Genomic DNA, 22,484 nt, shown 5'->3' on the forward strand with positions numbered 1-22,484 from the left:
ACCAAGAACTATACCCACATGCTTAGAGCGTGTTACTCTTTCTTTGGTGGTAGTCAAGACTAGCACTAGGATAGGTCATCAAATAACTCTGATACACGCCAAGGTGAATTCTTCTGATCTTTCCTTTCACTCCGCCTTAGCTTCTGTCTTCTGGCCATATGAACACCTCCTAAAGCCCCTTCAAATGCTTGAAGGATTTTGCCTTTTGTACTAGTATTGCTTGGTCTGGCAGTAGTACTCACCAAAGTCCCCAAGGATGTTGGCATTCTTGGTTGTGAGCATCCTCTTTTTGGTAACCATGCTTCCTTTGTTACCTGCTGTTTCCACACATGGTGCAGTATGTTCTGTGGTTCCTACATGCTTTTTGATTTTCACTGTGGTTGTTGATGGATGAGAAACAACACAGATTCCTTCTCAAGACAGTCTTTGGATGTCTTTACGTCTCAAACCCAAACATCACTGGCAGAGATCTCAAGATGTTACTAAGATCTTGTATTATATCTTAATCTCCTCCTACATAGCATATCATAGAATCTTTGAGGTTGGAAAAGACCTCTGAGATCATCAAGTCCAACTGTCAACCCAACACCACCATGCCTACTAAACCATGTCCTGAAGTGCCATGTCTGCGTGGTTTTTTTGAACACCTCCAGGGATGGTGACTCCACCACCTCTCTGGGCAGCCTGTTCCAGTGCTGGACCGCTCTTTCAGGGAAGAAATTTTTCCTAATATCCAATCTAAACATCCCCTGATGCAGCTTGAGGCCATTTCCTCTTGTCCTATTGCTAGTTACTTGGGAGAAGAGACCAACACCCACCTCACTGCAACCTTCTTTCAGAATATATAATAGAATAGTCTACTTTTCTTCAACTACATAGTACTGTTTGCCCACATTCTATCAACTACAGTAGGAAAAGAAATTAAGCAAGCCTCCTTTTCCTTGTGAAACAACTGAATTTCTTGCCTCACTTATAGTTGTGAGCAGAAGATGCGAGCACTATTATCATATTTTAAATATAAACTTACTGACCATGAGACTTTCTTTGCAAGTGTCTTCCCTCTGGTCAGTGAACGTCCTGGATTCCAGGACAGAAATCCATTTACCTTCCAGGAGAGCTTCTTGCCAGGCTGCTATAAATACAGAAGATGCTATTTTGAGAGCCAGTGATACTTCGGTCATTTCTTGATTGTACGGCACTAGCCTGTAACCAAAAGAAAGTCTGTCTTTGAAGAATTTTTCAATGCGGTACCCTTGTTCATTTTAAGAACAGATAAAGTCCTATATGACCGTAAGTTTTCGAGCTAAGCTTAAATTTCTTGTGTCTGTATTTACATTTTAGTGGCCATCTGTAACATTAAGGACAATTTTACATTTTGAAGAGCTGTATTGCTGTTGTCACTTGCATGAAGTAGTTTGAAACCCTTCTCCAAACACATAGTAGTGTGGGACATTAATTGAGAAGTGAATTTGTTCTAGCAGCCTCTCATGTGAAGATTAGAAAGAGAGGGTACCTTCCCATTAACTCAGCTCTTGAAAATGTGTAGTCTAACTATAATTTCCTGCCTCCTTCCCTTCTCTTAGAGTCGTTGAAGGTCACATAATCTCTGGAACTTTGTAGTAGAGAGGGAACTGCAGCAGTTTGGGGTGTGTTTCACTTGATAGACCTGTGTAACGAATAGGGGAGAAAGTAGCGTGTGAGCATTTCCTCTGTGAGTATAGCAAGGATAAATCCTTTGATCTGATACAGTAGGATGGATGTTTCTCTGCAGTGTGCCTCGTATTAGAGAATTATTAGTTACATCATTATTGTCCACATGAAATTTATTGTGCATTCCTCTGGCTTCCATATCATGTTGGCTGTTACGATGTGGTGGAAGTGGCCCACCTATGATTTTCATTTTGAATTAATTGAAAAAATTATTATTTTATTTAGGATTCTGAAATATGTAACTGACATAGCTGTATTCTGAATTTTTTCCTGGGTTATATATTCTGAAGGACACTAAGTTTCTGTATTGCAAACCTTTCAGAATTTTTCCTTTTGTACATTAAACATTTAAAAAAGCAAACCTGTAGTTAAATACAGCTTCCCTATTTTGTATTATCTACACTTCACCACTCCTTTTGATTCCTTTGTTTTGTTTCTCACTAAACAAGGTTTTATTTATAGATGACCTTGCTGCTTCTGAGAGCTCTGTCTCACAAACCTTTTCCTTAATACATTTTTATTTTATGTTTGTATTCAGAATTTAATTCTGAAGGCAAAGCATTTATTAAAGATCTATTTAATGGCAGATATTTTGAAAAGATTTTGTCTAACATAATATAGGATTGAAGCAGGTAAGACTACCATTATGTTAGCATGCATCTTCCCTAATAAAGAAAAATACGTTTTGCCCACCTGTTTGGCATACTTTAAGTAATTTATAACTGCTGATACGAGAAATTGTTGAGAACAGCTTACCCTTTGGAAGATTGTAATGCTTAAACTTAAGCTTTGTTTTGACTGTTCTGGCTCTTCTAGAATGTTTTAGCTGACACATTTGAACTAACAAGTCCTAGAACTCTAGAGCAGAGAAGTGGACTTCACTGTATAAAACTAGCTGAGGACCACTGGAGAGTCTAAACTTCAACTTCACTAACTAGTAAACATGGACTAAAATATTTCATCAGAATTTGAAGCTTCAACTTAATATCTCAAAAAACCCTCTAGTTGAAACATTTAAAATGCTGCAAATTAATCTTAAAACCATTTAATGGATTTTTTAAAAATACTTCTGTCTCCTGAGCTATTATATTATTATATTCCTGTGCTCTTGAAGAAATTTGAAATGAGTCTGTGCATGTGTCTTGTTTTTTGTTTTGTTTTTTTTTAAGAGAGTCCTTAATACGGACTGCATTCCAGTGTCTTCAGTTGGTTGTGACAGACTTTCTTCCAACAATGCCATGTACTTGTCTACAGATAGTTGTTGAAGTTGCAGGAAGCTTCGGACTTCACAATCAAGAGCTAAATATTAGCTTAACTTCAATTGGTTTGTTGGTGAGTTTTATATTAACCTACAGTGATGCTGCTTCTGGCTTTCATTTTCTTTTCTTTTTTTCTTCTTTTTTTTTTTTTTTTAAATAAATGAAAATTAATCTGTAGTTAAGTCTACAAATGAAAGCCAAAACCTATTTTTTGAGTTTGTACTGAACTCCCATGCTGTTACTTGGAATCATATGTAAATTGAGAGAGCACAATTTATCTTTAATCTGCATGACTCCAGAGTTAGGTAAAGAAATAGTGTTACATTGTAACCATGTTCATCAGTATCTTATTTGTAATACATTGTTTCCCTTTCTAGTACTTCATGTATAATTGAGGCCTAAAAGCTGAGGCTAAGAAAAATGCTTTCTGCACCTTGCGGTGTTTCTGTACTGATCATCTTTCATTAGTGTAGGGAAATTAATATCTTCACGTACTTTGCAAAATGCTTTTAAATGTGAAAATGAGAAATAATTTATTTCATGATCATTAAGAGCATTGTAATATTTTTATTGTACAACAGCATATGTCTGATTTATTTTGTAGTGGAATATTTCGGACTATTTTTTCCAAAGAGGTGAAATAATTGAAAAGGAGCTAAACAAAGAAGAAGCAGTGTTGCAGAAACAGGCAGAAGAAAAGGGAGTGATGCTGAATAGACCTTTTCATCCTGCACCACCATTTGACTGTCTTTGGTTATGTCTGTATGCCAAACTTGGAGAACTGTGCGTGGATCCCCGACCTGCAGTTAGAAAGAGTGCTGGGCAGACATTGTTTTCTACTATTGGTGCTCATGGAACTTTATTGCAACATTCAACATGGCACACAGTAATATGGAAGGTAGGATGTATAAGCTTCCACTGAAGGTTTTTTAAATTGCATTCACATTTTGATAACCGTTGACATGCTACTTTAATATCAGTTAACTAGTTTATTAAGACTTATAAGATAGGATGGCAGAAGTCTGATAAAAACCTTTAAAGCCCTTTAAAGCCTCTTATGAAATGTAACTTTTGTATCTCGATCATTTCTTTCTTACTCAGGAGTTGTATATAAAGTCTGCTCCCTTCCTGTGAAGATGAACGACTCCTTTGTGTGAAAATCTGGTGATGTTTGAGGGTCATGTGATTGGATTGACCTGATACTAGATTGAGCTTTACTTTGCACTCTGTTTTGGCACTGTCATTTGAGAGGATCCATCAAATGTCCTGTTCTAGATGACAGTCATGTTGGTTGTACCTTATGGAAAAAGTTAGGCTGTAGTTGAGTCTGTTGCCTGTTGTACCTGTGAGATATCTGAGGTCCATCGGGTTTAGCATTCTGCTAGTGCTAACACTTCTCAGTGTTTTTGATCGTGCTGTTTCTTCACCCTTCTCAAGTGAAGCTGCTGCACAGACTGTTTAGAGTAAGGGAATTCTCAGGGTGACACAATGACAGAAAGGATAATGGAAAAATTATTATTTTTTGTTGTTTTGCCATGAATGCAACTACGTTATTTGAAAAGTTACTTTCTTCCTCCTTTTCTGACTATTACAGGTTTTATTTCACCTGTTGGATAGGGTTCGAGAATCTTCTACCACGGCTGACAAAGAGAAGATTGAATCAGGAGGAGGCAACATTCTCATCCATCATTCAAGGGATACAGCTGAGAAACAGTGGGCTGAGACATGGGTATTAACACTGGCTGGAGTTGCAAGAATATTTAACACCAGGAGATACTTACTGCAGCCTTTAGGTAAAATTTATAGTTTAAAGTTATTGAAGGATAGAGTAATAAGCTTTGTGCTTTTGTATATTTTTTTCAGTTGAAGTACTGGGCAACAATCTTAACCTTGGCTTAAAACTGCATTCTGTTGTGTCTCATACCAAATGTGATGAAAATTATGGACTTTTTAATTCATGCTCTTAGAGCCAAAAATTGTAATTACCAAGTTCGTCTTCTGTATCACGGTACTTGAGAGTAAATCTCACTAGTCACAATTCTGGGTGCCAGATAGCTTTAATAGATAGTAGCCTGACAACAATAATATTTTTTTCTGTTCTTTTGGTTGTCAGAACGTATTTTTCCTCTTGTCTTTCTAAGGTTATGCAACACTTGCCTAGAACTCTGCCGTGGCATCAGTGTGTCAAGTTTAACAGTGCTCTTACAATGTAAAGAGCACTCACTTGTAAAGTCAGTGAAGTATATAACTTAGAAAAGAAGGGGAAATTTTAAATGAAAAGATTGGACTTGTTATGACGTGAAAGATGTTGAGATTACCCACTCTTTCAGTTGAGTCTCTTTCTCCCCTCACGATACTCCTCCACTGTTTGCCTTGTACAGAGATTTCAGTTTGAGTTATGTTACTGTTGTCCCTAATGTAGCTAACTGAAGTGAGTTCCCCTTTTCTTCTTCCCTAAAATCTTACCTTTCCCACTTTGAAGGTTTTTTTATTGTTCTTTTATAACTCCTTTGTATCTTTATTTCTTTCTCTTCCTTTTTCTCAGGCTCTGATTTTTCCCTATTTCTTTTTTACTTACTCGTTATAGAAAAAAAACTTTAGGTCATTTGCCAAGCTATTGTAAAATACTACTACATACAATGAACAATGTAAGTGTATTGAACTAGATAATATCATTCAGCATTCATGCCTGTTTTGTTTCAGTTTAGGTTTCTAAACCAGAGATATTCTGATATAATTTCAAAACAGCTTTTCATTTCCTAGTTTAGGTAACTAGAACCACTTAAATACATTACTTTCAAAAATAAAAATGTGATAGAAGGAATTTATAGTTTGCAAAGAAAATTCCCCATTACATTAATATACCTTCACCATTCCATAGTATGTAATTAATATATATAACTAGAAATAAGTTCTGTTTTATTGCATTTTGCTTATTTGTGATATGGATACTGACATATTAATAGCTATCAAGAGTATTGGTCATTTGCAGAAATGTAGTAGATTTTAGACTATGTTAAACTTGAGTTAAAACTGAATAAAAATTTAAAACATTACAGAGCTATTTTAATTATTCAAACCCAGGAATTAGTAACATAGACAGTTGAATGTTAAAGCTAAATTTAATGAAAAACTCAAACTCCAAAAATGAAATCTTTCTCCACAGTACGATTAGCAGAACACTTTAAAATCAGTTATTTATTAATGCATTGCATGACTATAGATTTGACCCTTAATTCCTTGTGTGTGCTTAACACTTTTTGAAATCAACAGGCGTCTGGTATGTGTAAGAACAAATGTGTTTCATTATCCTGAATAAAGAAAATGTCTTTTTCTGGTATGGGATGTGGTATGTGATTTTTTTTTTTTTTTTTGGCTAGCAAATTGGACATAAACATTGATATATTGTTTCATTCTTCATATTTGCGTGTTTCTGTGTCACATTCCTTCTTGTTATGGTTAAACTGATAGATTCTGAAAGTCATTCAAGCTATCACCTAACCTCATGAAATTTCTCTGCATTAGAGTAACAAGTATACGGACAACCTTTTAAAGACAGGGTGGGTGGGAAGGGGAATAGTAAGCCAGTTCAAAGTTTATTTTTTTTTCTCTCTCTTTTTTTTTTTTTTTAATAGGAGACTTTTCCCAAGCCTGGGATGTTCTTCTTGATCACATCCAATCAGCAGCACTCAGCAAAAATAATGAAGTTTCCTTGGCTGCTCTGAAAAGCTTCCAGGAGATCTTACAGATTGTTTCTCCTGTGCGAGACTCGGAGAAGCCTGACACACCACCTGCTATCAATGTTTCTGTACCTGTGGTGGTAGGGACAACAACTGCCACCAGTCTTGGCAGATCGTTCATGAGAACTGACTCCATAGGAGAAAGAATAGGAAGATACAGTGGATCTGAACCACCTGTAATAGCAGATGAGATTGAAGATTTGAATCTTTGGTGGGCAGCCTGGAACAGCTGGTATAGGATTGGTTCAGAAAGTACAAGGCCTCCAATTACTTGTGATAAATTGACTTTCATTCCCAGCCAGCCTTTTCTTACAGCTTTAATTCAAATATTCCCAGCTCTTTACCAACACATCAAAACTGGTTTCAGCATGGATGATCTCCACAAGCTGGGTGTCATTTTGCATGGTGCTGTTTCAGTTCCAATCAGTTCTGATGCTTCCCCTTTCATCCTTCCATCTTACACTGAAGCAGTTTTGACAAGTTTACAGGAAGCAGTTCTTACAGCTCTAGATGTTTTACAGAAGGTAAGAATGTGACTTCAAATGCATGGTGAAAGGTAAGCTATGCTGTGTCTCAATTCTTCTTCTCAGAACTATAGTGTGGTGACTTAAACATTAATTTTTTAATTATTTGTAATTGCACAGTGTGCTGTCTTAGAACAATCAGATCTCCATTCCTGGTGCAACCCAGGTGCTCTGCATTGAAAGGAATGGTGTAATTTTTTTTTTGCCTGATTGCAGAAATACTTTGTATGGTGCTCTGTTTGTAGCTATTTACTTGTCTGTCTAATATTAAACTATTGCACTGTTATGGAGGTCTGTACATGGAGTTGGGGGAATAGTCCCACAAACAGTATTCCTTATGTTGCCCAGGTAATGATGTAAACGAAGTCTAGAAGAATGGTGATCATGAGAACTTTGAGTGCAGACCACATTCTTACCTCTTGTTAATCAATTATGTAAGGACAATGCTGCATCTGTGTTTGAGAAATTCTTACTATAGAACACATCCTCAGAGAGCACCCATCATGCAGGTGAATCTGTAAACAACAAATCTGGGTGCCCTTTTACTGGATAGTTAAAAAAAAAAAAAAGAGGAAAAACTTCTTTCTGGAGTTGTAAAAAACCTCCTTGCAAAATTGTTCATTTACAAAACAGTGGTTGACACTCTGGAGGGAAGGGACGCCATCCAGAGGGATCCTGACAGGCTTGAGAGGTGGGCCTTTGCAAACCTCATGAAGTTCAACAAGGCCAAGTACAAGATCCTGCACATGGGTCAGCGCAATCCTAAGCACATCTACAGGCTGGGCAGAGAATGGCGTGAGAGCAGCCCTGAGGAGAAGGACTTGGGGGTGTTTTTTGATGAGAAGCTCAACATGAGTGAGCAGTGTGCGCTTGCAGTCCAGAAAGCCAACCGTGTCCTGGGCTGCATCAAAAGAAGCGTGGCCAACAGATTGAGGGAGGTGATTCTCCTCGTCTGCTCTGCTCTTATGAGACCCCACCTGGAGTACCGTGTTCAGCTCTGGGGGGTCCTCAACATAAAAAGGACACAGATCTGTTGGAGTGAGTCCAGAGGAGGGTCACAAAGCTGATCAGAGGGCTGGAGCACCTCTCCTATGAGGACAGGCTGAGAGAGTTGGGGTTGTTCAGCCTGGAGAAGAGAAGGCTCCGGGGACACCTTGTAGCAGCCTTCTAGTACCTAAAGGGGGCCTACGAGGAAGCTGGAGAGGGACTGTTAACAAGAACAGGTAGTGATAGGATGAGGGATAATGGCTTTAAACTAAAAAAGGGTAGATTTAGATTAGATATAAGAAAGAAATTCTTCCCTGTGAGGGTGGTGAGGCACTGGAACAGGTTGCCCAGAGAGGTTGTGGATGCCCCCTCCCTGGAAGTGTTCAAGGCCAGGTTGGATGGGGCTTTGGGCAATGTGGTCTAGTGGAGGGTGTCCCTGCCCATGGCAGGGGGGTTGGAACTAGATGATCTTTAAGGTCCCTTCCAACCTAAACAATTCTATGAGTCTATGAAAAGAAGCAAAGCTGATAATGAATGAGAGCATGTATTTGTATTAAGTATGACTTTTTAAAAAACCCAAACCCTAAGACCCCCCAAATAACTACTCTAGAAATGCCAGAATTAAATCTATATATGTGACTTGACTTCATTCCCTTTGGGCTTTCATGTTACGACTGCTTTGCTGAACTATGTAGTCTTACCTCTCCCCCCGCCAGACAGGATCCTGCCTCATTTAACTCATGGAATGCATGATCCCTATTAAATGAGCAGCAATTCGGTATCTTGTTTTCTTTTTTGCTCTGGTGTGGGTTGACTTATCTCATACCTATTTAAACCCCACAAGCAAGGCAAAATCATTATCTTGCAGCCGTTCTTTTAGTTTATGGGTTTAACAAATATCCATGAATGTATTTTTAGAACAGAGGTATAAGATTAGAATTTGTTATTAAATCTCAGTTTTGTACGTGGGGATATAAATAACATGAAGTTTTAACACCAATCTTATCCACAACATTTTCATCCTTTTCCAGTCACACTTTACCCTTTTGTACCCTTTCCAGCAGCTCAGCCCTGCTCAAGTCCTGTTTTCTCCACTTAATCACTCCATATATTAATCAGATTTTTCTGTTTCTTTGCCAGTCTCCTTATCCAGATGTTCTTAGCTCCCAAAGGCTTCAGGCATTGGCGCTTTTCAAAGCAGGGGTTACCAGAGTTTTTAACATGAGGAAAAACTGCACATATTTTTATACTCTTGTTCTTGTCAAGATGTTAAACTGTTTTAGCTGAAGTTTTCTTAAACAGTAACAAAAGCAGTAACTCCCCGTGAGAAATGGAGACATCCTTCCCTTCCCCTCTCCCAATTGCGATGGTTAGCAGGGCATTTACAAGCCTTTGCAAATAGAGATTTACATAGGAAGTCTTAGGTACCTCAATTTATATGTACCTCCCACCCCAGCTATAATAATATTATTAACAGAACAGCACTGAAGTCACTAAAAAAATTTGTTAAAGTACATTTGTACATTAGTAAGCTCTGTGAAGTCACGTGACCACTCGTCTCTGCTATATAACACAGAACAATTCACATCACAAGGCAGCCAGCTAGTGCTGATGCAGAGCAAAGGCCATCTGTCAGATGGTTTTGCTGGAGGCCACAGTGTCTTCTTCCTCTGAAATGAATTAGTATTCTCAGAAGTACACACAGAAGCCAGTGGAACAGTTAAAGAAGAGTATGTAAATATTTCCCGCCTTCTTTTAAACGAAATGTTTCTTACGTGTTTGTATGTGGGATCAGATTAAGTTCTGTTCTTTTCTGATACAGGAAGATTTGGGTCCGTTCTTTTTTTTTAAGAAATTCTGGAACAACTTTGCAGTTGGAATTGCATGAAAAAAACCTGACATTTTTAAGACTGAGCCCCTGACTGGTTTGATAAAGGGATTTTATGATGTGATTGCACTAGCAAAGGACATTGCAACTCAACAACATAGGACTGGAAGGGACCCGTGGTTCTCCTTTCAGGTGTCCATCTATTGAGCCCATTTTACACCCTTCGTTTTGTTCTCCATTTTCTTTTTATTCCTCATAGAACTTGCTTTCTAGTCTTTCACTGCTGTAGTATAAGTGCCTACTTCATCATTGTAGCTCAGCTAAAATCTCTTCTCAAGGCCAAATTCTCTGAATATTCTTACTCCCTACCTACATTCACTTTGGGTCAACTCTGCAGTGATACGGATGGCTCATCAGACAGAGGAACACAGATAAGTACTTGGGGATCAGATACATTTGACTTCTGCCTCTGCAGGCAGTATGGATGCAAACCTCTTGAGCTATGAGTGTGGTAAACTCAAGGCTGTATTTACATACAGCGACAGAGATGGTAGAAACTTAGCTACAGAGAGCTATAAAAAACCCCAGTAGTCCATAACAGTAGTTGCACTGGGAGTTGTTAGACCAATCGGAACTATTAAAAAATGTGAAGGTTAGTACCAGAATGCTTTAAAGCATGAATTTTTGGAACTAAAGTACTGCGTCATTTTTACAACAAACAATGATCTGCAGAGTATTTTATTTCAGGGTTTGTTTGTGTTTTGTTGTTGTCTGACCATTACTTTTTGATTTGTATGTGTCTGTTTACTTAAGTATGTAAATAAGTGCACTTAATACAGTAAATACAACTTTGTTTATAAGCAGCTCTTAAAGATACTTTCAACATCCTTTGTCACATGCTTTCTTAGACTGTTTTTGAGTTTTTCATACACTTAGATAAAAGGTACCTGGTGTCAGTCAGAAACGTAAACCTCTTTGAAAGGCAAATCTATTTAGATTCATTTTCAAAACTAAGTGATGCTAATCCTTTTTTTTTTAATATTATATGGATAATTTTTAGAGTTGAAAATACCCTGGTAGACTGGATAGAAAATGCTTCTGTGTGTAAAATAAAAATTTTACAAGTGTTTTATAAAATACTAAGAATAAGAAGCTACTCGTGCACAAACTTCAGATAGGAAGTAGTTATTGCTTTTGTTCACCAGTGCAGAAAAAGTAGCATCTGAAATTTAATTCCCACTGATCCTGAAATTAATAACAATAATAAAAAAAATCTGACTGTGTAATGAATGGCAAATGTATTTTGAAGTTTTGCCCTTGTAGATGTTAGGATAGTCTTCTGTCGGTGATGTAAGTTGCATCTATACAAAAGTTATCCAGGGACTAGTGGATGCTCTCTTTCCCTTTCTAATCTCTGTGTTGGTATATAAAATATTTTTTGTACTTTCTCCTAATAGTTATGTAATCTTGCATTAACCAGTTACAATTTAGTGCAAGGACTTTAGATCAGCAGCAGATCAGCTGCAATTGTTTTATGGGGTGTTGAATACTTTTAAATCAGCAATTAACATGTCAGTCTTCTGCCACACAGGTGAGTATCTAGCATCAGAGCATCTTTTCAGAGTTCAGTACAGTCTTGAACTTGAGCACCAGAAAAGAAGTATGGCTTTTTAGGAGCGCTGCACTATGTTCATGATGTTGATTAAGCTTTTTGAGCATTAGACATGCATTTTGAATTGCAGGAAGCTGAGAAGGGAAAGGCCATTGATGATTCAGAGTGCTCTGCTGCAGATTGTAGGTTGCCTGAAGGTGCAGCTAGGTCTTAGGGTGATCTAGTGGTGACATTGCCTGCAGCCCCTGTTGGCCCCTCATGGTTTGAGACCCAGGATATTTACTAGCCCATTGACTGCCACAGCTCATGACACAGCCCCAGCATGGAGGTTGCACTCATACACCTTTGGAGCTGTTGGCACCTGGAGTTCAGCCACAACTCATCATGGATGATCTGTGGTTAGTGGAAGGAGAGGTTGATTCCACCCCAGAGAAGAATGACAGTACAAGCAGAAGATCTTTTTCTGGAGCAATAAATAGACTGTTTCTTGAAGCTTTGAGAGGAGGGACTTTGGGAGGAGAAGCAATACGTTTAAAATGACAGAAAATAATTGGAGTAACTTCATAGAATCATTGTATCTGAATTTGAAAATAAATGCCCTAACATTGCCTTGGGATTTATATAGCAACAGGAAATCATTAGCCTATGACAGCATGATATTTCACTGACATCTTCTAAGTACACCCTTCATGAAATGTTTTCCATTTTAAAGCAAGACTATGAGTTTCAGCTATACCAAAATCATACCATTCTCATTTTATTTATGTTCCTTTCTGTAAGACACAATTTTAACTACTTATGAAAACCTTGTATGAATTACTTCCAAGATTTAAATATTACTTGAGGTAGAACTTAAAGATGTGGCTGAGATCCACAGACAAGACTTATACAAGACTTATGTTTTGCTGTTATGTCAAAGCAGACTTTGTAAAGAAAAGATATATTTTCTGGGACGAAATGAGATAGCTGTATTTACTAAACTATATATGCCCAGGTACTTTGCCACTTAATTTACTTTAATAGAACAACAAAACTTACTTTCCTTAAACTGTTAGAACTATACACTGCCTCTTATACAGCATGACTCTTGCATAGTCTTCTATGGGAAATTTTCTTTAGGAGCTCCTTGTACTGGTGCAGATTTTTGAATGCAGAAGCTCAAGATATATATTAAGCTTTTGTATTTTCTTCTGGTATAGGCTATATGTGTGGGCTCAGAAAGTATGCAGATAATGTATCCTGCAATCTTCGACCAACTGTTGGCCTTTGTAGAATTTTCCTGCAAGCCTCCGCAGTATGGACAGCTGGAAACAAAGCACATTGCAAATGCAAAGTATAATCAGGTAATCAATTAGAAATCTCACTTGTTTCACTTGGCTGGTGAACTCAATTCAGCTTCAGATACAGGTTGTTTAGCAAGATGCATTTATTCTATCTGTAAAAACTTCACTGTGCATGTTGAGTAATAAGTTAATTTATTAGTATTTTTTACATGCTTTTTTTTTTACATTTGCACCCTTTGACTTACACTTTGTTTTTATACTTTGTATTCCTCCACGTAGGAAAGTCTTGCCTGGACACCAGACATAGTGAATATGTCTGAATTTGTCCAGTGTATTAATCTAAAATAACTTGTCCTACATGTGATACCAAATTTAACAGAAAAGACATGATAATTTTGAAAGGAGTAAATCCCCTCAAGCTGCAAATTTTTTAATTGCACGTGCTGTAGGGAAATGGGACTTACTCAATATCTGTGTACTCTGCTGTTCACTAAGCATGAGCGTCTGATTCACTGTAATCCAAGAGGTAACTATTATGTATGTATTAATTCTTCTTATTCTATTTGTCCTGCAACACAATGGAATCACACTAGATACAACTATTTGCACCGGTGAGTTAAATTTCCTTAAAGATTGTCCTAATGTAGTTGTCTTGCCTAGACCGCAACATTTGTCCTACTTAAATGTACTTTACCTCAATGTAGAGTACATTTTCATAGTCAGACTATGTTGTATTTGCAGTTTTGTTGCTTGGACTATATTCTTAGCCAACTTTGCATGCATTAAACTGAGAGTTCAATGCAAAACATACATTTCCTGTTCCTTAATTAATATGTTTACCATGTAGTTCAGTAATTCACTAATTTCTTTTCCTAGGCGGAATGGGTAGCATTGAATTATGTGCCATTTGCTGAGAGATCATTGGAAGTTGTTGTGGACTTATACCAAAAGACAGCTTGCCATAAAGCTGTGGTAACAGAGAAAGTTCTTCAGAACATTATTAAGGTAAAAGTTTGTCCTACGTGTGAATTATTTAATGAGCTTATACTGAAAATAATGAGTTTTATTTTGAACTACTGTTGATAAACACTTTCTGGGAAACTTAAAGCTTTAGTAAAAAAAATTGATATTTTATGAAGATAAGCAGCAGGTAGTAATTTCTTTTGAAGCTGCAAGGCTATTGATAGGGCTATATGTATTGCTTTTTAGCTGGATAATGTCGGCATCAGTATTTCAATGTTAAGATAAAAATTAACAAATGTGTTAGGCCACAAAATATTAATCTTTGAAAGTATTATGCACCTGAATCTCATAAACAGGCCCCTTAGTAAATATGGCATTGAAGGCCAAAGACCAGTTTTTGTAGACTGGCATATATACTTCGGGGATGTGTACTCTAGCTATTACTTTTGATTTGCTTTTAATGACTTTGTGTGTCACTGATGTCACTATGAAATGTTGCAGATGCACGAATGTGCCTTTAAGGTCAAGTCGCCAAACTCTTAACTTTTTTTGAGATTGTTTCCATTTTAGCAAATAATTTTGGTAAATAATAGTAGTAGTAGTAGTAAATGTCTGGGAAAAAAAAGAGTATGTGACCTAGGTTTGTTTGTAATGACTTGGCTGACATCAGGTTGTTCCTGTATAGAAATTTAGAAACCTGAATCTGTTTAAAATAGTTTTGTGGTATTATTTGGAATCTATTATGAAGTAAATATTTGTATTTCAAAGTTGATGCAGTTGTTTTCCACTCCTGTTTTAATAGGATAGGTGAAACTGACATAAACACCACTTTTCTTTAACTTTCACAGTAGATAATAATGTGATCTATTGCAGTAGATGAAGATGGTTTTTAAATTATTTTTCATGTCTCTAAAGCCCATGTTGATGTTGGAATTAGATTTGACCCCTGTGAACAATGGCAGCAGAATAAAATATTCTGTTCTCTCTAGGATTAGATTCTAGCGCTCATAGTTTTTGGCAATATAGAGTTAATTACAATTGACTCGCTCTTGAGAGCAAGAGTCTTTCCTCTTTCCTCCCTTTGCTTTCCTCAAATCAGAGACTTCACTAAAAGCACTGGGGGGCATATGTGTAATACCCAAATTTAGTCACTGTGTATTTGAAATGTAAATTAAATAACTAGCTTTCCCAGATAAGTTGGTGTCAGGTTCTAGTTGGTTTGACTAACAATGCTAAAAGGAATACATATAGTGTAAATAATACACATGCTTAATGTTTTTCAACTCATTAATGGCTTTCTTTTATAGATATTGAAGCTGTCTTTCTATCTAAAACACTTAATTTTTTCCTGTGTTTTCACCTGCTATACATTTGAGTTGTATTGCAGCCTTTATGTTAGAATTTCACTAACTCTTTTTGCTTTTAAACTTCATGTGGTTTAACAGTCAGCAACGACCAGGTGTCTTGCAGTGGTTATGTATACAGTTCAACTTTTGCATGTTAGGAAAAGTTTAAATTTAATGAGGCTTTTTTCTCTACTGTTGAAGGACTAGGGATAGCTTTCTAGGAATGGGATTAAACTCTCCAGAATACACTCATGATAATGAACTGTCTGCAGTCTGTTAGGTGTGAAGAAAGCCCATTTGTCAGGCTTAGCAGAAACAGTGAATGGCAACACAGAAAAAGAAAATTAGTATGTAATTTCATAGTGTAAATTGGTAATGGATCAGCTCTGACTTCTAACCTTGTACTTGGCAACAGGTGTGTGCTTTAGCCAGCTGGTAGATGGTAAATCATCTTTATAATTATATTTTTAAAAGAGCATCTTGTATACCAGCAGAAAAGGTAGGGATATGTACTATCATCTATGACAGTGTCTGCCAAGATCTTCTGCAGAAACCAGTCATGTTCTTAGATTTGCCTGAGCAACTATAATTTTGTTTTAATTTTCGTTTTGCAGACATTAAGAATACCTCTTAGTCTGAAATATTCCTGTCCTTCTGAAAGCACATGGAAGCTAGCTGTTTCCTCTCTTCTCAAAGTTCTCTCTATTGGACTACCTGTTGCAAGGCAGCATGCATCTTCTGGAAAATTTGACAGTATGTGGCCGGAGCTAGCAAATACTTTTGAAGACTTTTTATTCACCAAAAGGTAAACACAATTTCATTTTTTTTTCTACTGGAAAATATTTTTAAGTAATTTGTTCAGTAAATGTGTCAATAAAGTTCAATAAACATAGCCTTATCTTTAGAGATATTTAATATCTGAAAACTATTTTGATGAATGAAGGAAAAAAAGGTAACCAGTCTGTCTACTTCAAAAAAAGTATACTTTTAGAAAGTAGTAGAAAAAGCTTCATTCAAAAGGTGTCAGAGCAAGAAAGAGCTCCACGGATCTCTAAATACAAGTCATAGCCTTTCTGACCGGGCAAGGAGTTCTGTATGGACTCCCAAGGACATTTACTGTAGATTTGATAGAGTCCCAAAGACATTTACTGTAGATTTAATAGAGTTACTGATGTGTATTCAATTTGGTCCTTTTTTCACTTTGAACAGAATTGCAGCAATTTAATTTTATTTTTATTTTTTTTTTAGTTAAGATGATCACCATTAGCTATCTGTATTTCTCTTGAGTTCCATCTTGAAATATTTCACTACGAATTTTGGAAAATTATTTCTTGCATTGCTCTTCACTTAGAAGCCCATAGTTATCTTGCTTTGGTTTCTACCCATGATGCGCCTTAATAATTAGCTATGCTTTACTTATAATATGTTGTGAAAACTGTAGCTAAATAGTCAGATTTAGACAGACAGGCAGATCTATAAGTACTTGCATAATCTCTCAAGAATGTAACACTGTAGATGTGGGCATGCTGAGAAAGTCCAGAAGGGAAAAAGAATAACAATCAGGGACTTAGACAATCTGATCTATTAGTTTGTTCAACCAAAAGAATGTATCATTAGGAAGACATCATAAATCTTCAGAATATGGTAGAAATTCTTCTCTGGAGCAATCTTTTACTGTCCCTTGAGAATGGGTAAAAATGGATTTCAGTACAGCAAAGATTATCTAGGCTAGACATGAAAAGTATTGTAGAAGATTGCTTGGAAGCGGTATGGAATTTCCATCTTCTGTGAACATCTCTGGGTAAGCATCTTTTAGGAGTAGTTTAGGTATATCTAATAGTGTCTCAGGCTAAAGGACAACATGGAATATGAAATATTTAATTCCCTAACTTTCTATGTGTGTTAGATTTTGTTAATTAAATCTTCTTTTTAATAGAAAACAGTAGAGTTGTTCTGTACCTAATGCTAATATGCTGTGTATTTGTGTGTGTGTAGTTTTTCAACACAAACAAATCGGCAAGCAAACACAGCTGTATTTACTAATGATGACTAAATAGCAGCTTGCCCAAAGCAGATAAAAAATAAATACCAATGAAACTTAATTTTAGAGGCACATCCGTTAGTGAAAATGTTTGTAATAATGAATGGTTTTGGAATTTCATTAATAGGGTTACATGACAATTGAAAGAAAAAACTTTCTTTTTGTTTTTGCATTTATTTCAAAGAAATATTAGATAGGAGGACCTTAAAATAAGAACCTTGTCAAGACTACATAAAAGACACTGTAATCATCCAAGTTTTTGTTTTGATGCTTCACTGTTTCTTTAATTTAAAATAATTTTTGCAGTATCTTGTTTGGGTTTGGTTTTAGCTGCGGTTAGTAGTCCTGCTGCTATTCTGAGACAGGCAATCTACATCAGTTAACAGCCTATAATCAATATCATCATTGGGTTTACAAGATTAAAATGAAGGTTTTTCAAGTTATTATAGAAGATTGTTTGTTCACTTAGAAGTTATTTTGGGAATACATACTACTATTCGCTGTAAATGAATTATTCCTCAATATCTGCAAAATAGATGAAGCATATCCATTTTGCATGTTTTTAGCTGACCCAGACTGGCATTGCTACAATTTTTGGCTATTAATCACTCATAAATCTAGGGAAGTAAGATTATCACAGATCTTCAGTGTAATTCAAGATAATCCACTATCATCTGCATGACCTTTTTGGCCAAATATGTTGCCCGTTTTTCTTAATTTACAGTGAGTGATTTATACTTTTCTTGAAAGTTGTTCCAACCATAGAAATTCCATCTTAACACATTGTTTGCTAGAAACAATCACCGTTGGCATTAATTCTAATAGCTTTTGCCAGCTGTCATACATGGGCGAATATTCTCTGGAAGTAAAGGAAAAATAGTACTTCTGTGAATATTTATGATGCCCTAAAACTTGTCTGTCTTCACTTAAGTCTGGTTTTGCCTCTTTAGAGATCAGTGTGTGTTCTATAATTTGACATACAAAATGAGTTTTAGGGATCTAATCATAGAATCACAGAATGGTTTAGGTTGGAAGGGACCTCAAAGATCATCTACTTCCAACCCCTGGTCGTGGGCAGGGACACCCTCAACTAGACCACGTTGCCCAAAGCACCATCCAGTCTGGCCTTGAACACTGCCAGGGATGGGGCATCCACAACCTCTCTGGGCAACCTGTTCCAGTGCCTCACCACCCTCACAGTGAAGAATTTCTTCCTTGTATCTAATCTAAATCTACCTCCTTCAGTGTAAAGCCATTACCCCTCGTGCTATCACTACCTGCCCTTGTAAACAGTTCCTCTCCAGCTTTCCTGTAGCCCCTTCAGGTACTGGAAGGCTGCTATAAGGTCTCGCTGGAACCTTCTCTTCTCCAGGCTGAACCACTCCATTAAAGACATTCTCATTTAGAAGCTTTAAGGTTCAAAAGAATTTAAAATATTAAAAATAGGCTGATGGTGCTTAGAACCATATGGCTACAGCAGGATAATTTGGCCTGTTGTTATAATTAATGGCCATTATCATTACTCTTTCCTGGCTTCTTATGAATAGATGATTTTTGCTTACATAGTTGTACGTTGTATGGCTATTGAACGTCTGGTTTGGGCTTGGGGTTTTTTGCCCCCCTAATGTCCATCTTTTTCTAAATAGCAGTTTGTCTTCCCAAGTGCATTGTTCTCCTACCCAGAGCCCTATCTCTTAGTCGCTTTAGGATAGGTACCCTTTCTGTTCCCTCCGTCAGCCTGAGCCTTGTGATCCTAAAAAAAGTTAAAGCTAAGAAGGGAGTACATCTCCCTCATGCCAGTAGTCAGGACAATTAGTAATAGCAGTCATTTCTCCTTTTCTTCATCCTGTTCCTCCTCCTCCTCCCCACAATGCTCCTGAGGCGCGCCTCTCTCGCTGTGATGCAAGGAGGGCTCTAGAGGTAGCTGTGGAAGTTCCCCACGTTGAGGTAATTCTCTTCTGATTTCCTTTGCTTAAGTCCTTCTGCACTTCTGTGCAAGATGCTGTGAAACTAGCCTTGGCAAATAGGGCAACCTGTCCCTTTTGTGTTAAAATTTTCTAAATTGTATCTTTTAGTGGGTTGTAATTGCAGTATAGTCAGTCTCTTACATCTGTAGTTGTTCCATTTCGAAGTAAATTGAATTCAGAATTTTCAAATTTACTGTGTTCTTTCAATTTCTTTTTGTTATAGTTCTAATAGAAAATACATGGTCTTATTCCAGAGTAATTTGGGAGAACCTATTCACTGTTTTGAAAGTAACAGCTAAAATTTATCACTGAGTTGAGGTGCATGTCAACCTTCAGATTATAGAAGGCAATGGGAATGTACTTTCCAACTGTCCATGCTGGTCCTTTATTTTAGGCCAATTAGGTGGTATAAAAACTGTTTTTCAGTGCGTTCCCTGGTTTATGTATAGTAACAATGAGTTGTGTTTTTTAAAACTTTTGGCAGTGCTTGGGTTTTTTTTATCTGTATCGCCAAAATCAAGTAACCAAGCCACAAATGAGAAGATGAGAGCACCCTGTGCTCTTAGTTAGATTAGTGACTTGTAAACTTGACTCTGTTTTAGTGACCCTGCTGACCATAACTGTGGCTTACTGTGAGTCAGTTGTGTCTGGTGGCTTTCCAACTTGCAAATAAGCCACGCAGGACAGGGGCTTTAAGCCAGGTGCAGAAGTGTACAAATCTGGCTGCACTGCTGAAGACCAGCATGGACTGAAAAGGTTCTGGAGCGCAAAGAATTTGGAAAATGCAATTCAGAGACACCCCAGGAGGCTATCGGTGAGGCAGAGTAACAGCATTACTGCATTATCTGGATTTTTACCATTATCCAACATGTCACCCCTTGTGACAGGAATACAGTTAGATATATTCAGTTAGACCTGAATACACTTAGAACTGAAAACTGACTTTCTTATGCTGCTATGCTGTAATTTTTCCTAAGCGCTCTGTTTCAAGGTGATGGAAATGTTTTGTCACAAAGAAACTTACTTTTCTTCCTTCAGTCCTGGACACCTTTTTGTACTTCACATTTTCCACTATTTAATGTTCTATGGGTTCCATACTGTTATCTGTCCAGGCTTCATGCAAAGCTAGATTAATATCATCCTTTTGTACCTGTTCTTCAAACCTTTATTCTTCAAAGCTGATTTAGTAATGCTGGGATGGTTCTAAATATGAAACACCTGCATCTCCGTAAAACTTGCTAATGTCTTACTGTGATCAGTCCTCCTAGCAATGCTGCTTAATAGATTTGGTTAGGGTTTTTTTTTTGGCTTTGTTCATTAAAATATCCCAGTGCATATTGTCTCATTTTTGTATGCACATTCTCCAAGTCTCTACCTGGCTGAGGATAGAGTAGAAAGATAAAACTATTTCACTGATGTTCTAAATTTTTAATCAACATTTTAAACGTTTTTCTAGTCTAACTCATAATTCTTCTAATCACTGTGGTCCTAGAAATCACATGTGTAAATAGCCTAATATTGCTTCCACCAGTGAAACTGAGGTGGCATTGGTTAGGCAAGAGGTCACTGTGGTTAGAACCCCTAAATTAAAGCTCTGTGAATCTCTGTATTTAAAATAGTGAACCTCCTCTGCATGGTCTTGCCTCTGTCTTTTGGACAGGAACAGGATTTCAAGCCAGCCGTGGGGCTGAATGAGAGGAGATACTCATTGATGTTTAAAAAGTACAAAGCACAGCAGAAATGGTCTCTGCAGCTTTGTACATCAAGAAATTTCAAATATAGCCAAAAGAGCACAGATAAATGAAAAAAGGAAAAGGTTACTGTCATAGAGAATTAACAACTTCCAAGCAATATGTTTCAGCTTTTTTTTTTTTTTTTAAAGCAAGCTACAGCTGAGGAGGCTCAATAGTCTTGATTTTTATTATAAATCAAAATGACATTTAAAAATTAATTCATTTCATGTAACTTAATTTACACAAAATTGTCTTCTAGTAAGAGGCTGGTCTGTTTATTATTTCATACCATCCTTCTTTCCCAGAGGCTCTCATGGAAGCATGTCAAGCCATTAAACAAAATAAAATTCAACAAACATGTGTGTATATATAATTTACCAGAGCAGAAGTCTGTGCTCACATGAGGGAATTAAATCAATACTCTCCAAAAAGATGCTTCAGAGCAGAGTGCCGTTGTGCACGGCGGGGCTCTGGGTGGCTGTTAGCTCTTTGTTGTGAGGCTCTGAAGCCTTTCCGAGACAGTGGGCAGCGGCTGGGAGCTCTGCACCTCGGAGAGCCTGCACACAGCAGCAGTGTGCATCGCACTGCCTCTAACCTCCTCCGGATCTTGACCCTGCCGGTACAGTTTGGCTGTATTGCATCAGGCCAGCAGAGCCCCTAGATAGATGTTTCGTATAGACACCTTACAAAAATCTGTTTGCCTGGGAGTAATTTGCTACATGAACAAGTATGTAGCATAATCTGTAGCGTATACGGCAGATCAGATATGGATGACTGGACGAAAAGGTCTTAACATCTCTTTAAAGTGAAACTCAGCTCAGAAAGTCAGTCACTTATGAATTGGGAAGTGTCAGAATGAAAGCTTCCCATGTATTTCAACATGACCTGCATTTGTATATGTCATAATCATTTACATTACTATTTAAAGATTTCGTGTAGTTAACTTCTTTGTGTTACAAAAGGTACTGACTGAACAGCTACTTAATATTTTATTTTATTCTTTGTTTTCAACATGTAACTCCAAACTTCTGACTGCCTAACACACAAACCAATAATAAATACAGTGTTCCCTATTTTCTTCTTTGGGTTTTTTCCTGGTTATACACGTAACACTTGAGTGTTTCACAGACAGTGGTGAAGTTACCTACTTAACATCCCTTTGAGGAAGGGAGATATATTTATTTTTGAAGCAGGAACATTAGTACATACTGTCATAATTGTCAAAACTGAAAATTAGCACTAGGTGTGCAGGTTGAACTTCAGGCGTCTTATGCTAAGCACCCAGAAGATGGGGGGAAGAAAGCCTGTCTTGGAAAAATCTTACGTGACTTGGTCAGTATCATATAGGAGCATTGGGGAGAAACAAACAAACAAAAACCAGCCGAACCTGTTAGCTAAACTAACCAGATTTGAGTTAAGATTTTGAAGCCTCCATAGTTCTTAAACCTTTCATTAAAATTGGCAGTGGGATGGAGAAGACAGGCCCAGACG

General features: G+C 37.2%; 1 protein-coding gene across 5 annotated transcripts in view; it reads left to right on the top strand.

The window, feature by feature from the left end:
* MON2 (MON2 regulator of endosome-to-Golgi trafficking) overlaps positions 1-22,484 on the top strand; it is an 82,991-nt gene that overhangs the window by 44,252 nt on the left and 16,255 nt on the right. For 3 of the 5 annotated variants that reach the window (XM_075745384.1, XM_075745360.1, XM_075745375.1), the window contains exons 23-30: positions 2,880-3,042; positions 3,574-3,867; positions 4,564-4,762; positions 6,605-7,233; positions 12,860-13,003; positions 13,537-13,554; positions 13,820-13,948; positions 15,867-16,057. In XM_075745384.1, the coding sequence (XP_075601499.1) occupies positions 2,880-3,042; positions 3,574-3,867; positions 4,564-4,762; positions 6,605-7,233; positions 12,860-13,003; positions 13,537-13,554; positions 13,820-13,948; positions 15,867-16,057 (1,767 nt within the window). The remainder of the gene's footprint in view (positions 1-2,879; positions 3,043-3,573; positions 3,868-4,563; positions 4,763-6,604; positions 7,234-12,859; positions 13,004-13,536; positions 13,555-13,819; positions 13,949-15,866; positions 16,058-22,484) is intronic. The other 2 variants (XM_075745368.1, XM_075745394.1) reach the window with 1 other exon arrangement.

The sequence above is a fragment of the Balearica regulorum genome, chromosome 1 (assembly GCF_011004875.1).
Source record: "Balearica regulorum gibbericeps isolate bBalReg1 chromosome 1, bBalReg1.pri, whole genome shotgun sequence".
Taxonomy (NCBI): Eukaryota; Metazoa; Chordata; class Aves; order Gruiformes; family Gruidae; genus Balearica; species Balearica regulorum.